This window comes from Pristis pectinata, chromosome 5 (genome assembly GCF_009764475.1).
Source record: "Pristis pectinata isolate sPriPec2 chromosome 5, sPriPec2.1.pri, whole genome shotgun sequence".
In the NCBI taxonomy this organism is placed as follows: domain Eukaryota; kingdom Metazoa; phylum Chordata; class Chondrichthyes; order Rhinopristiformes; family Pristidae; genus Pristis; species Pristis pectinata.
In genome coordinates, this window is record NC_067409.1 from 111,573,851 (window position 1) to 111,589,376 (window position 15,526).

Below are 15,526 nucleotides of genomic sequence, written 5' to 3' on the forward strand. Positions count from 1 at the left end.
TCGCCACTCTTCGGGCGCCAGCATAGCACGCCCACAGTTCCTACTGAGTCCTATCCCAATCTGTACTCTGTTTTCCTTTGAGTCTAGTCTTTTCTACATTTCTTCTTTGATATGATCATTAAACTTTATTCATACAGCTTGTTAACAGGCCCTTCTGGCCCAACGAGCCCGTGCCACCCAATTACACCCATGTTAACCTGCTAACCCGTACCTCTTTGGAATCTGGGAGGAAACCCACGCAGACACAGGGAGAACGTACAAACTCCTTACAGACAGTGGTGGGAATTGAACCCCAATCGCTGGCGCTGTGATAGCGTTATGCTAATCACTACGCTACCGTGCCGCCCCTGTTCTTTAAAATACATTTCTTTAGCCAAGTTTTTACCTGCTACTCCAAATATCTCCTTTTCTTCTTAGCTTCTATCTTGGTTTGATTATGCTTCAGTGAAGCACAATGGGACTTCTATTTCAATTTTAAATTTACAACATAAATGTAAGAATGTTGTTCCATTTCTCCCTTTCAGCCGTATTTCAGTAAAATTGCTGTGTAACATTGGAAGTCTTGATCCATTTGTTGCCAAGAAAAGGATTTTTGATGATGTTGGGAGTGTTTTTCCAGATGCCCTTGGATTTTTTTTGAATCAAGGGCAATATTTTGATACCTCAAGACTTCATGTGATAATTAAATTGGCCGTCATTAACCTTGAGGTGTAGGCGTTGGTCCAGTAAGTGCAAAGTTACCAGTACTCAAGTTTCTGAAATGTGCCTGACAAATTGAGACTCTTTGAATGCCAACCATGCTGATACAGTATTTGTTTCCTGATGATATCTCAAATTTATTCCCATGTTTTGGCTTCAATTTTAAAGATTGGTGAATATTGTGGTTAAATAAATTTGCTTCATTTAGTTAATAAAGCAATGGGAAGCTAATTCTTTAAGAAATAAATTATGTAAGTTTTTCTGAGCTGGTTATTTGGCTAAAAGCAGCAAAATAAACATAGATCAGTTACATGGACTGTTAATATATCACCCCACCATGAATTTGCATAAGTCATAGATTTATAATTAATTGTTATGAAACTCTGGATATGGACAATACTAGCAACCATGATTATTGCCTGTAATTGTTCCAAAAAGGTGATGAGCTTCCTTCTGAACTTCTGCAATTCTTGTGGTGATGGTGCTCCCATAATTCCAGAATTTTGATCCACTGAGACATTTCTAAGTCAGGACATTTTATGACTTCGAAAGATTTTTCTTAGTGTTTCTATGACATTCATGCTCATCCTTTACAGTAGGGGGAAGTGCATGGCAATTAAATGTTCTGGGAATAAAAAAATTCTACAATATATTAATTGGTATGTATCAGTTTTACTGTTTATTCATTTAATATCTTTCCGAAATATTGTGGATAACATATACTTTGGAGCCAATACATTGCTCATAAATAGTACAATTCACATCTGGACTGTGGTATCAATCCAAAAAATGCAGACTGTCACTTTCTTGATAAGAACAGAAGAAACAGGAGCAGGAGGAGGCCATCTGGCCCGTCGAGCCTGCTCTGCCATTCAATAAGATCATGGCTGATCTGTCCGTGGACTCAGATCCACCTTCCTGCCTTTTCCCCATAACTCTTAATTTCCCTACTGTGCAAAAATCTATCTAACTGTCTTAAGTATATTTAATGAGGTAGCCTCTACTGCTTCCCTGGGCGCAGAATTTCACAGATTCACTACTCTCTGGGAAAAGCAGTTCCTCCTCATCTCCATCCTAAATCTACTTCTCCCGAATCTTGAGGCCATGTCCCCTAGTTCTAGTCACACCTACCAGTGGAACCAACCTTCTTGCCTCTATCTTATTTATCCCTTTTCATAATTTTGTGTGTTTCTATAAGATCCCCTCTCATTTTTCTGAATTCCAGCGAGTATAGTCCCAGGTGACTCAATATCTCCTCAGAGGCCAACCCCGTCATCTCCGGAATCAACCTGGTGAACCTCCTCTGCACCACCTCCAAAGCCAATATATCTTTCTTCAAGTAAGGAGACCAGAACTGCACGCAGTACTCCAGGTGCGGCCTCACCAGTACCCTGTACAGTTGCAGCATAGCCTCCCTGCTCTTAAATCCAATCCCTCTAGCAATGAAGGCCAACATTCCATTTGCCTTCTTGATAACCTGTTGCACCTGCAAACCAACCTTTTGTGATTCAAGCACAAGCACTCCCAAGTCCCTCTGCACAACAGCATGCTGCAATCTTTCATCATTTAAATAATAATCTGATCTTCTATTTATCCTTCCAAAGTGGATGACCTCACATTTACCAAAGTTATACTCCATCTGTCAGACCTCTACCCACTCAATTAACCTCACTCAATTAACCTATCTATATCTCTCTGCAGACATCCCGTATCCTCTGCACAATTTGTTTTCCCACTCAGTTTACTTTCATCGGCAAACTTAGATATGCTACACTTGGTTCCCTCTTCCAAATTGTTAATGTATATCATGAACAGTTGTGGGCCCAGCACTGACCCCTGCAGCACCCCGCTCACCACTGATTGCCAACCAGAGAAACACCCATTTATCCCAACTCTCTGCCTTCTTTTGGTTAACCAATCCTCTATCCATGCTAATACATTACCCCCAACTCCATGCATCCTTATCTTATGGATAAGTCTTTTATGTGGCACCTGATTGAATGCCTTCTGGAAATCCAAATATACAACATCCACCTGTTCCCCTCTATCCACTGCACTCATTATATCCTCAAAGAACTCCAGTAAGTTTGTCAAACAGGACCTGCCCTTTCTGAATCCATGCTGTGTCTGCCTGATGAAACCACTTCTATCCAGATGTCTCGCTATTTCTTTCAGTACCCTGGGATGCATCCCATCAGGACCAGGAGACTTGTCTACCTTTTAAGCTGACTAGTTTGCTCATTACTACCTCTTTAGTGACGATGATTGTATCAAGGTCCTCGCCTCCCATCGTATCCATAACATCTCTCTTTGGTATGTTAGACGTGTCCTCCACTATGAAGACTGACACAAAATAGTCATTCAAGGCCTCGGCCATTTCCACATTACCCAATATTAATTCCCATTTTTCATCTTCCAAGGGACCTATGTTCACTTTAGCTACCCTTTTCCGCTCTATATAATTATAAGATCTTTTACTATCTGTCTTTATATTTTGTGCTAGTTTACTTTCATAATCTACCTTCCTTTTCCTTATTGCTTGCTTAGTGGTTCTTTCTTGTTTTTTAAGGATTTCCCAGTTTTCCAATTTCCCGCTACTCTTGGCGACTTTGTATGCATAAGCTTTTAGCTTGATGCTTTCTTTTATTTCCTTTGTTATCCAAGGCTGGCTCTCCCCACCCTTACTGCCCTTGCTTTTAATTGGAATATACTTCTGAGCACCATGAAAAATCTTTTTGAAAGTCTTCCACTGTTCCTCAACTGTCCCACCATATAGCCTGTGTTCCCAGTTTATGCGAGCCAACTCCTCCCTCATCTCGTTGTAGTCTCCCTTGTTTAGGCATAATATACTAGTTTTAGATCGAACTATTGCACCCTCCATTTGAATGAGAAATTCAATCATACTATGATCACTCTTTCCAAGAGGATCCCTAACTACAAGACCATCAATTTTACCTGTCTCATTGCACAGGACCAGATCTAAGATAGCAGTTTCCTTGTAGGTTCACTAACATGCTGTTCAAGAAAGCTACCACTGATGCATTATATGCATCAAGTATTTCTTTGTTTATTTCATGTGCCACTGTAACCTTATTATTTGGTGGCCTATACACAACTCCCACTAGTGATTTTTTTTTTACCCCTTTACTATTCCTAATCTCTACTCAGATGAACTCAACATTCCGCTCCTTAGATCTGATATTGTCTCTCACTATCACCCTGACCTCATTCCTAATTAAGAGTGCTACCCCACCTCCCTTACCTTTCTTCCTATCCTTTCGAATTACCTAATACACTTAGATATTCAATTCTCACTCATCTCCACCCTGCAACCATGTTTCTGTAATGGCCACTAAACCATACCCCTTTGTACAGACTTGTGCCACAAGTTCACTGACCACATCAGGGAATTATGTGTAGACATCGAATGATTGTGTTTATGTTGTTAGTAATTGATATTTACACTGCCGTCTGCAAAAAATGTAATGATAGGAATTGGCTTTTGGCTCATTATTAAACAAGAAATTGTTATAGAACTTGTAGCGATACATAGAAAACAAGATATTTTAATTTTTAACGTGCGATTTCCTTCCCTTCAGATTTTTGTTTCTTATGTTGGGACCGTCGGGCAAAGCACAGCAATATCATGAGATTGGTAGATCAATAGCTACCTTAATGACAGATGAGGCAAGTGTATTTTCTTTCCCTATGGGAATCTACCCCTTCAGAATCTTTTATGGGTCTGCAATGCATTTTAAATAAAATACTGTGAAGCTGAGACCTTGTTTCTTGTTATTACTCTTTTAAGCTAATCCTCAATCTATGAAGTAAATGTTTATACAAAAGAAGTTATTAGATCGACCTTAATTTGGAAAATACATAAATATATTGCAATTGTAAATAAATTCCATTATAATTACTGTGTATCACTGTTACTTAGGGAACCAAATTAAATCTGCTAAACCATAAGCAAACTTTGAAAACTGTAATAATTAAAATCACTTTTGCTTGCTTTAAAACTGCAGTTTGTAAAAAAATATAGTCTTCCTTACTGGATCTGTACTTGAAACAGGAGCAAATAATGAATGTGTTTATGTATATTTATATATAAAGATTTTCCACGATGTTGCCTATAAAGCAAAGGATCGTACAGACCTGCTGGCAGGAATAGATGAATTTTTAGATCAAGTTACTGTACTCCCACCGGGTGAGTGGGATCCTTCAATACGAATCGAACCACCGAAAAGTGTCCCTTCTCAGGTGAGAATCGTTATTACAGTCTAATGAAAAGATATCTTTATGCAGTCACAGCAACCTAAGAAATAGAAGAATGAATATGCTATACAGTTTTTTTTTGAGCCTGTTCCATGTCGGATCTGATCTTGATCTCAGCACGACTTTTGCTGTCCAATCCCTGTCATCGTTGACTGAAAAATCTTCTTTTGGCCTTGAATATGTGTAAAAGGTTGGCTTCACTTCTCTCTTGTGTAGAGCATTCCAAAGTTTCGTGACTCCTCTTCATCATTGTAAGTGGGTGACCCCTTATTCTGAAAGTATGCCCCTAATTCTAGATTTCTCTTATTGGGGGATACATTCTCTCAACAATTACCCTTTCAAATATCCCTCAGACTCTTTCAGGTCTCAGTAAGACCCCTTCTCATTTTTCTAAACTCTAGTGGGTATAGACTCAACCTATTCAGTTCTTCTTTAGAAGACAACTCCTTCATCCTAAAAATTAACCTAATTAAACTTTCTCTGAACTACCTGCAATGGAAGCACGTTTCTCCTTGAGCAAGGAACCAAAACGCTCTGCAGTATTCCAGGTGTGATCTTACCAATTTCCTGTACACCTGTAAATTTAATTGGTTTATTATTGTCACATGTACTGAGGTACAGTGGAAAAACTTTGTTTTGCATGCCATCCATACAGATCATTTCATCATATCAGGATATTAAGGAAGTACAAGGGAAAAGAATAACAATGCAGAATATAGTGTTATAGTTACAGAGAAAGGTGCAGTGCAGGCAGACAATAAGGTGCAAGGCCACATCAAAGTAGATTGTGAGATCACAAGTCCATCCTATTGTACTAGGTAAATTGGTTTATTATTGTCACATTTACCGAGGTACAGTGAAAAACTTGTGTTGCGTACCGTCCATACAGATCAATTCATTACAACAGTGCATTGTGGTAGCACAAGGTAAAAACAGTAACAGAGTGCAAAGTAGTGCTACATTACAGAGAAAGTGCAGTGCAGACAGTAAGGTGCAAGGTCACAATGAGGTAGATTGTGAGATCCGATTGTGTAGTAAGCCTTTACTGCATTTGCACTCTAACCCGTTTGCAAAAAGGCCAGTGTTCTATCTGCCTTCCTAATTATTTGTATTTCATTTATGAGGACACAGATTTCTCCACACAAGGACAGTTTTGTCTCTCCATTTACATGACACTCTGAAGACAACCAGAGTGAATTATTTCTCCACACAATACTCCATCTGCTAGATTTTTGATCATTTATTTAACGGATCTTTAGCCCTTTGCAACCCTTTGATTTCTTCCCACAGTCTGCTTTTTCACCTGCTTTGCATCATAAATTTACTTGCAGTTCACTCAGTCCCATCATTTAAGCCATTAAGATAGATTGTAAATAGTTGAGACCACAGTAATGATTCCTGTGGCATACCAATAGTTATAGTTTGCTGACCTGAGACTTGCTCATTTAACCAGGCTCCTGTCCATGAGTTTGTCAGAACCCTGTTCATGTCAATATATTACAGTTCAAGGGAGTTTTGGAAGATCACAAACAATACATCCATTATTTCTGCAGCCACTTTTAAATCCCTAGGATGCAGTCTTTTGGTCAAGCAGCTTGTCAGCTTTTACTTCCATTACCTTACCTGCTACCTTCTCCAGTGAAAATGTTGCTTTATGTTCCTCTCTCTCTTTTGCATCTTGATTTTCTGTGATTACTGGGATGCTGTTAGGTTCTTGAACTGTGAAGACATGTACAAGATATTTGTTCAAAGCATCTGCCATTTCCATAATTCCCATTAATTCCTGAGTCTCATCCTCTAAGGGACTATTTGTTTACTTTAACTACTTTCTTGCTGCTTATAGACACTTGAGTGGCTATAATTTGTCATGTTACTTATCCAACACTCAGGATCTGCTGAGCTGTATTAAGAAGATGTATTATCGTCATTCCCCCAGTCACTGACTATATCTCTCTTCCCAGTGAATGAGGCTGAATTAAATGGCTCTCAACCTAGGTATTATATTCAATTATAAAATCTGACCATAAATCTGTGCCATTGCCAAGGCCACCTTCTGTCTACCTTCATAATGTTCCCTGCCTCCAGCCCTGCCTCAGCTCATTGGCTACTGAAGCTTTCACCTAAGCTTTTTTTTTCTTCTTTTCAATCTTTTTATTAATTTTCAAATTAGTACAAATTAATATATATAACATTAATAATTATACATATGGTGCAAAGAGATCAGGATAACAATCGTAACAGTTAATATATATAATCACAAGGAGTAAAAAAAAGTAATCTAGACCCCCCCGCTCTCTTATTAAGTGAACATAATGCAAAAGGAAAATTGAAAAGAGATTTAATTATATGAGAAAAGAACCCCCAAATCAAAAAAATATTAATAAGAAACCAAAAACTTCAAAAAAAAACTGGACTGATATCTCTTCAATTAAAAAGAAACATTATTATGTCATTAACTCTGCTCCTCTGTATTCAAACATTATTGAAAGGGATCTGAAAAAGGTCAGCTTATATCATATGGACATATTGAATAAATAGACTCCAAACTTCCTCAAATTTAAGTGAAGGGTCAACAGTACCACTCCTAATTTTTTCTAAGTTTAAACATGCTATTGTTTGAGAGAACCACTGAAAAGTGGCGGGAGGTATTGGATCCTTCCATTTGAACAAAATGGATCGCTTGGCCATTAATGTAACAAAAGCGATCATACGATGAGCAGAAGCAGATAAATGGCCAGATTCCATCATTGGTAACCCAAAAATTGCAGTAATAGGATGAGGTTGTAAATCAATATTCAATACAGATGAAATAATGTTAAAAATGTCTTTCCAATATTTTTCCAAAAGGGGACAGGACTAAAACATGCATCAGGGAAGCCACCTTTGAATTACATCTGTCACATATAGGATTTATATGATGATAAAAACGGGCTAACTTGTCCTTTGGACATATGGGTCCTGATTTCACCTAAGCTTTTGTTACCTTCAATGCACTTTCTGTAAACTTCCATAACTCTGCTAGTGTGGCCTAATTCAAGTTTCATTTATTAATATTGACCTTCATTAGATCCACATTAAGCAACATTCCAGTTTTAAACCTCAAACCTGTCTTCAAATCCTGCACCCCTCCCTATGTCTGCAATCTGTCCTCATCTTACACCCTTGCAAAATTTCTGTGATTTTTCTAATGTGGATTCTTAAGAATCTCCGGTTCTAATTGCTACACTTGGAAGTTCTGTTTTAAGTTTACCCCCCTAAACCCTTGCATCCCTTCTACCTCTCATTCCTGCTTTATTAGATTCTAACCAATCCTGAGGTTGTATTGCAAACGTGATGTATACATTTTTGTGTGCAGCAAATGGAGTGTACTAAACTCGAAGAAATATAGATAAATCCCCGGTTCACGTGAAGAGGGCATTGGGAGCCATGGACATTGGAAGAAAAAATTATTTATTTTGGATAAATGAGTTCTGTAGGATAAGAACAGGCTGATGTTGTGGCACCACTGGTGCAGTCTTGTTCGTGACTCTTGTGGAGGAGGTAGAAGCAAACTGTGTGTAGTTGAGGGGACTCGGAGGTTGAGATTGTAGAGGAAAAATGCCCAGAGGATATGGTACGGAGGGAGGGATCAAGTGGTATCGGAGAGCTGGAATTCAGATATTCAGCACTTACAATGTTTTTAATTTGGATTCCAGCAGTTACATCAGTTAACTCTGGTAATTTCAGTTAGTTATTCTACACTTGCACCTACCCCAGACCACCCTTTCTATTTCTTTTCTTATTCCATTAATATCTTCATTGACCTTGCACTATCGTCCCTTTTCTGCTCCCTTGTTCTCCATTTTAAAACTTTATCTCCGACTCCTGAGTTTTGATTAAGTGACATGGACTTCAAGCATTGACTGTGCTTTTCTAAAACATTTTCTTAACCTCCTGAACATTTACCTGCATTTTCAGATTCCCAGAACTTACAATATTTTGCACTTGTTCACATTCTGAAAGTCATTGCAGGTCATTTAGTTACAACAGTTTATTTATTTACATTATTTTTGTTCATACAAAACACTGATTTAAAATCTTTGACCGCTGTTAATGGCAATACAGTTGCGTGTGTTCCTGTGGTTTGGAGTAAAAATGATAAAATAAGCTCTCTGGATTGCATTTCAGTGAGTTATCTGGTGAGTAATGAATGGGGCCGAGCTATAACCTTCTGCTGATAAAATGGTTCTCTATGCCTGTTTGCACATGAATGTTGGTTAATTGAGAGGCTGGTGCAGGAAGTAAATTTTGTATAGTACCTCAAATGCTGAAGATATTCCCATTTCTAGGGGATTTCAGTTGTAGATTTTCATCAAAAATGGTGCATTCTGGCTAACTTAAGTATATTTTCTCCACTGTTGATAATTTTTGGGAAATTCATTTACATTGATCCATATTCAGCATGCCAGCAGTTTGAAGAATAGTTTAAATAGTCTCCATTCGGGGGTATTTTCCCTTCCATTTCTGCTTTTTAGTAACAACATTTTCTTCTCTCTCTCTCTCTCAATCGATATTCAATAGCTGTTCTCCTTATTTCATCCTTGTTCCATTTAGAACATAGAACAGTGCAGCACAATACAGGCCCTTCAGCCCACAATGTTGCGCCGAGCTTTAAACCTCACCTAAGGCTATCTAACCCCTTCCTCCCACATATCCCTCTATTTTAAATTCCTCCATATGCTTATCTAGTAATCTCTTGAATTTGACCAATGCACCTACCTCCACCACCGCCCCAGGCAGCGCATTCCATGCCCCAGCCACTCTCTGGGTAAAAAACCTTCCTCTGATATCTCCCTTGAACTTCCCACCCATTATCTTAAAGCCATGCCCTCTTGTATTGAGCATTGGTGCCCTGGGAAAGAGGTGCTGACTGTCCACTCTATCTATTCCTCTCAATATTTTGTACACCTCTATCATGTCTCCTCTCATCCTCCTTCTCTCCAAAGAGTAAAGCCCTAGCTCCCTTAGTCTCTCCTCAATACGTACTCTCTAAACCAGGCAGCATCCGAGTAAATCTCTTCTGCATCCTTTCCAACACTTAGTTTTGCAATTTAGTTACAAATTGCACTTGTGTCAGGGATATTACTGTAGCTTTGGTCAACAAAAGATCCCTTGAATACTTTTGAATGGTTTGTAATTTAATCTTGAACTTTTAGTTTTCGGATCAGAAAAAGATAAAACGAAACGTTGCTGCAGCTCATTATTTTTCTGTATTATGCATTTGAAAAGGAAAAACGGAAGTGTCCTCCTCTTCCGAGTGGTCCACCAATTACCCATGGAGCCTCAAATCACGAAGAACATCACACCGGGCCAGAGCTTGAGCGTACTGGAAGGTTTGTTGTGCATATTAATTACCATGGAGGTATTTTTTCCTGTGAAATTAATCACACATTAGCGCATATAAGCTGTATGATGTTTGGTAGAATGAAGAATGGAAAAGCAATTCTGTGGGTTTTAATGCAGTCTTTAGCTTTTAATTTTTCTTTGCTTTATATGCATAATCTTTGATACTTATGACAGACATGGAGGTTGAGGAAGGGGAGATTGGGTAATGTTTTATAAATACAGGCTGAAACACAATGCCTTCCTGTTATTTTCAGTACAGTATTTTTCTGCACAGTTATAGTTACTCAAATATCCTATCTAAACTGTTAAGGCAAATGCTTAGTTTTGAACTAATGCAACTTTCTGCCATATGGTTTTGTTGGAGCTAATTTTCAACTGGCCTCATTTACAGTGCCCCTTGTACACGTAACGTGATGATCTTTTCTGTATACATGAATACTGAGGAAAGTTGGATTGGATATATAACCGTTGGTTGATGTAATAATACTAGTTTTTACTGATGGTATCAGATAACTTGAGAGTTACTCAGGATTTTTGATGTGCACTCGTTTTACCTGGGGTAACTGCTGAATAATGTTTCTTTGTTGCGATATCTTATTCCTTCCCCCCCCCCCCCCAACCCCCCTTCTTTTCATTGATCTAATCACCAATATCTGCATGAGAACAGTCATGCCAAACCACACAACATTTCCCTAACCCCTGTGGCTGTCTCATTGGACCAGCTTATCCTCTCACGACTTCCATTGGGCAGATAAAGACATTCACCTGTTTGTGTTGCTCTATGATTTGAGGCAGTATGCTACATTTGTGGAAGTACAAACCAAACCAGTTAAATTCTGGTACAGTGACAAAGAAAAAGAGCACTTTTAGGGAAGTGTGAGGAGTCGTGGGTTTTTGGTGTTATCTGGCTCAACATCTATTCCACTAATACTAGCCAGACTCCATTATAGAGTTGGTCTCTAAAGTTGGAAAGTTGCATTTTGGGTATTGTACGTGATGACTTTAATTTTAAACAAGATCAAAAGGTGCTTTACAGGTGGCTGGTCACTTTGCTAAGTGGTCCCTTTGTAACACCAATCATTTACATTGTAGGAAAACTGATTCACCAGCCCTTTCACAACACACATCTCCTCCCCTTCCATTCTTGTTCCTGAGCAATAACAAAATGTGTTGCAGATGCTGGAAATCTGAAACAAAACCAGAAAATGCTGGAAACCCTCGGCAAGTTAGGTAGCATCTGTAGGAAGAAAAACAGAACTAGCATTTCAGGTCAAAGTCAGAACTGGGCAAGGGAGAAAACAAGTTAGTTTTAAATTGCAGAGAAGGTGCGAGGGAAGAGGAGGAGAGGACAAAAGGAATATCTGAGATAGGTTGATGCCAAGTTTGTTATGGTGATGAGTTGTCAATGGGGCAATTAGAAGGTGGTAAAGACACGAGATAAGATATCTTTATTAGTCATATGTACATTGAAACGCACAGTGAAGTGCATCTTTTTGCGTAGCGTGTTTCAGGCCAAATAGCAGGTCAAATGTGCTCACGGAAAGGGAAATAAACAACCACTATCACAGACGATTGACTTAAAAGACTGCAGTGGGCTCCTACGCTGTGATAATGAAGCCCAAGGCAAGCTTGAAGAAGAACTGCTCTACTGTCCTGGCACGTTATAGCCTTTGAAACTCGATATTGCTTTCTCCGTCACATCAGAATTGGTCATTTTGTCATTGGATAGATGGACACATAACAAGGCTTCAGAAACTTGTCAATGTCCAGTTTAGAGCAGTGGCTTGCACAACGTTCTCCCGTTAAACTTGGTATCCTTGTGCATTAACACACGCTGGCTATTGTGATTATGTTCAACCACATGTATCTCTGCAATTCACCAAATTATCAACACCTCCCTGCCCTGTGAGTTTTACCATGAAGAAGTACAGTGGCAATAATCCCATGGGTCAGCCAGGTGCAAAGTCTACAGGAACATTTGGAAACCTGGCAGAGAAGTAGCTTTTATGACCAAGAATCTGATCACCTATGTCATATAAAACTTGGGGTTAACAGAAAGTGGAGATGTTATGGGCAGAATTAAAATATAAATTATCTAAGACTAGTGAGAATTACGTAAAGTCACCTGCTAGAAATTGTTAAATGGTAGAATGTATAAATGGAGAAATAAGATAAACCGAAGGCAGAAAATTTAGTGGGGAATTTTAATGTTTATGTGATTGGAAATTGACTGCCTCAGGTTAGAAAGGTAGTGAATTTCTGGATTGGTGTTAGTTTAATCTTGCAACAATATAGCCTAGAATCAACAGGGGAGCAGGCTGTATTTGTCTTTATAATGAATATGAGTTTCATAACAAATATGAGAAATGCAGAGAAACTAAAATTGGTGAATGTTATTCAAAGAAATTAATATGTCATGGAACCAGTTTATACTCCTGAGGAACAAGACCTGTACTTGACCAAAGTGAAATTGCCGCAATTTAACAGGCAAGGAGAGAATAAAACAAGGAGAGAATAAAACAAGGGAAAAAAAAACAAATGCAAAGCTGAATCCTTTTCATGCCAGTGGCAGAGATACAAAGACCAAAAATAATTTTCAAAAAATTAGGAAACAGCAAGAACTTTAGAAGAGGAAGTTGAAATGAAATTTACAAGGGATATTAAAATCAACTCAATTTCACAATTGAGTGAATAAAGTAGAATGAAACAAAATGGGGACTCTATCTACATGCTGCTCAACCTGCTGAGTTCCTCCAACAGATTTTGTTGCTGACTCTATCAACACTGCTATTGAAATAAAAATAAGGACATGTGGATTCGTTGATTAATACCTTACATCTGTATTTACAATAGTGGAAAAGGACAGACAGCTGGACAAACCAGGGTAACTAATACTGAATTAGGGAAGGAAACTCACCAAAATTATTGTAAGCAAATTAATGGTAATATAGAAAGTAAAAGCACTAAAGACTTATTCTCAAGATTAGATAGGAAATGAAACTTGTTTGGAAATTGGCTGAGACGGACAGAAAATGGAGATAATGAGTGGATACTCTAATTAACAGTCCTGATGAAGGGTCTCGACCTGAAACGTCAACTAGTAATTTCCCTCCATAGATGCTGTTTGACCTGCTTTCCTCCAGCATTTTGTGTGTGTTACTCTAATTGACTCATTGTGCTACAGTGACCCTTGTTCACTGCTGACCCCTAGTGCTGTCTGTGTGGAATTTCTTCTATGTTGTTGATTTCTTCCTCCATCCTTGGGATTTACAGGTTGGTACGTTAGGGAAGTAAATTGCCTAAAGTGTATAGGTGAGTGGTAGAATCCAGGGGAGTTGATGAGAATGTGGGGAGAATAAATGGAAAAAAAAGATTAGTCTAACTGGGTACACGAGAGATTGTAGATGCTGGAATCTAGAACAAAAATGAGCTGCTGGAGGAACTCAGCGGAACTCGACCATAGATGCTGCCTGACCTGCTTAGTTCCTCCAGCAGCTTGTCTTTTGCTTCAGTCTAACAGGGTGCTTGACGGTTGGTGTGGACCCAGTGGGCCAACTGGGCTGTTTCAGTACCTTCCAGCTCAGTGACTATGATCTGTGGTAGGACTGCAATGCTTTACTGGCGGCTTGGATGACTTAATAGAAGATACAAGTTTGATAATACTGTAAAGGAAGGTGGTATTGTAAGCAGTGTAAAGAGAAGTGTTAAATTATTAGATGTTAGCAGATTAAACTGATGCACAACTAAGGCAAATGAATTTCAACGTAGGCATTTGTGAAGTCATCCAATTAGGGTCTAAATTGGGGAAACAAAACAGTTCCTTCCAAAAGGTGAACAGCTCAAAGCACTGTGGTTACAGAGAGATTGAGAATCAGAAAACTGTAGAACTTTTTGATTGGGAGCCTGTAAGGAGTGGGTTTGATGTTATGTCCCTGGCTGTTTGTTTTGATTTAGTTGAGCCTTCTTCCTGGTGAAGTAGCGCAGAATACAGCAGATTGCCATGCATCTTGGCATCCGTTCTTCAAAGTAGTTCTTTTTATTTGTTATTATCGAGATGTATCAAATTTCACTACCTGACCTTTTCTTTCATGTTGCCTGGGTGCACATGGGTTACTTGCAGGGGTTATGAGCTATATCACCAACAGATGCTGCTTCATTACTTGTTAATTCAAATGCTGATGGCACAGCAGTGCCTCAGAATAAAGATGTCACAACTGCTACCAGGATCCACGTGATTCATTGCCTGTAGACATAGTGGCCCAGCAGTGAAGAAGTGGAATTGTTGTTGGTTCTGGGAGATTTCATTGTTGATGTGCAGCACCTGTGAGCAATGTGCATGAAATTGCTGGCACACTGCACCACAAGGAAGGTTGCAGTCCTTTTGCAGTTCGGGTGGTAGACTTGATCTCTGAACATACAACACAGGCAACAAATATCTATACAGATTATTGTCAAAAGGGAATGTTCCAAATACCAAAGAGCAAAATGGTTCTAAGTAATAAATTACTCTAATGATATTTGGGATTATTAGCATGGCCAATAATTTTGTTGGTTATTCAGAGCATAATTATTGGGTTAAACTAATTTAACTATAATTTAAGTTGGACTTTAAAAGTTAATGAGATATTAAACTTTATGGGGGAGCAGTGACTGAGCTTTCAAATATTTTTGCCCTAGCTTGAAGGAATAAAACATGTGTTTCTGCAAATTGTCATGTGCATTTAAAATAAGTTGTTGAATTCTTAAGTTTTGTATAACTTATTTCACAGGATCTTTGGTGGCTTAATCCGCGATATTAAAAGGAAGTCGCCATTCTACCTGAGTGACTTCAAGGATGCAATTAGTCTGCAGTGCCTAGCTTCCATTCTGTTCCTTTATTGTGCTTGTATGTCTCCTGTCATCACTTTTGGAGGATTACTTGGGGAAGCAACAGAAAATAGAATAGTACGTATCTGAGTCAATTTTTTCTTATTTCTACTTACGTTTCCTGTTTATGCCACACAATTGAATTCCACTAGGAAAGCTCTCTTTTTCCAGGGTGTTACTAACTAATCATTTATTAGTGATACCTTGGAGCATGGAAAGGTAAGTTGCAGTTTGATTACATTTCTCAGTGTTTTGGAAGGAAAATAAAAAAAATGAATGTCAGTAAATGGGACGAGGCAGT

The 15,526-nt window shown here is 38.6% G+C and overlaps 1 protein-coding gene across 1 annotated transcript in view; it reads left to right on the forward strand.

The window, feature by feature from the left end:
- LOC127570772 (sodium bicarbonate cotransporter 3-like) overlaps positions 1–15,526 on the forward strand; it is a 125,724-nt gene that overhangs the window by 77,778 nt on the left and 32,420 nt on the right. The window contains exons 9-12 of the mRNA XM_052016592.1: positions 4,299–4,386; positions 4,813–4,959; positions 10,243–10,346; positions 15,129–15,303. Of these exons, the coding sequence (XP_051872552.1) occupies positions 4,299–4,386; positions 4,813–4,959; positions 10,243–10,346; positions 15,129–15,303 (514 nt within the window). The remainder of the gene's footprint in view (positions 1–4,298; positions 4,387–4,812; positions 4,960–10,242; positions 10,347–15,128; positions 15,304–15,526) is intronic.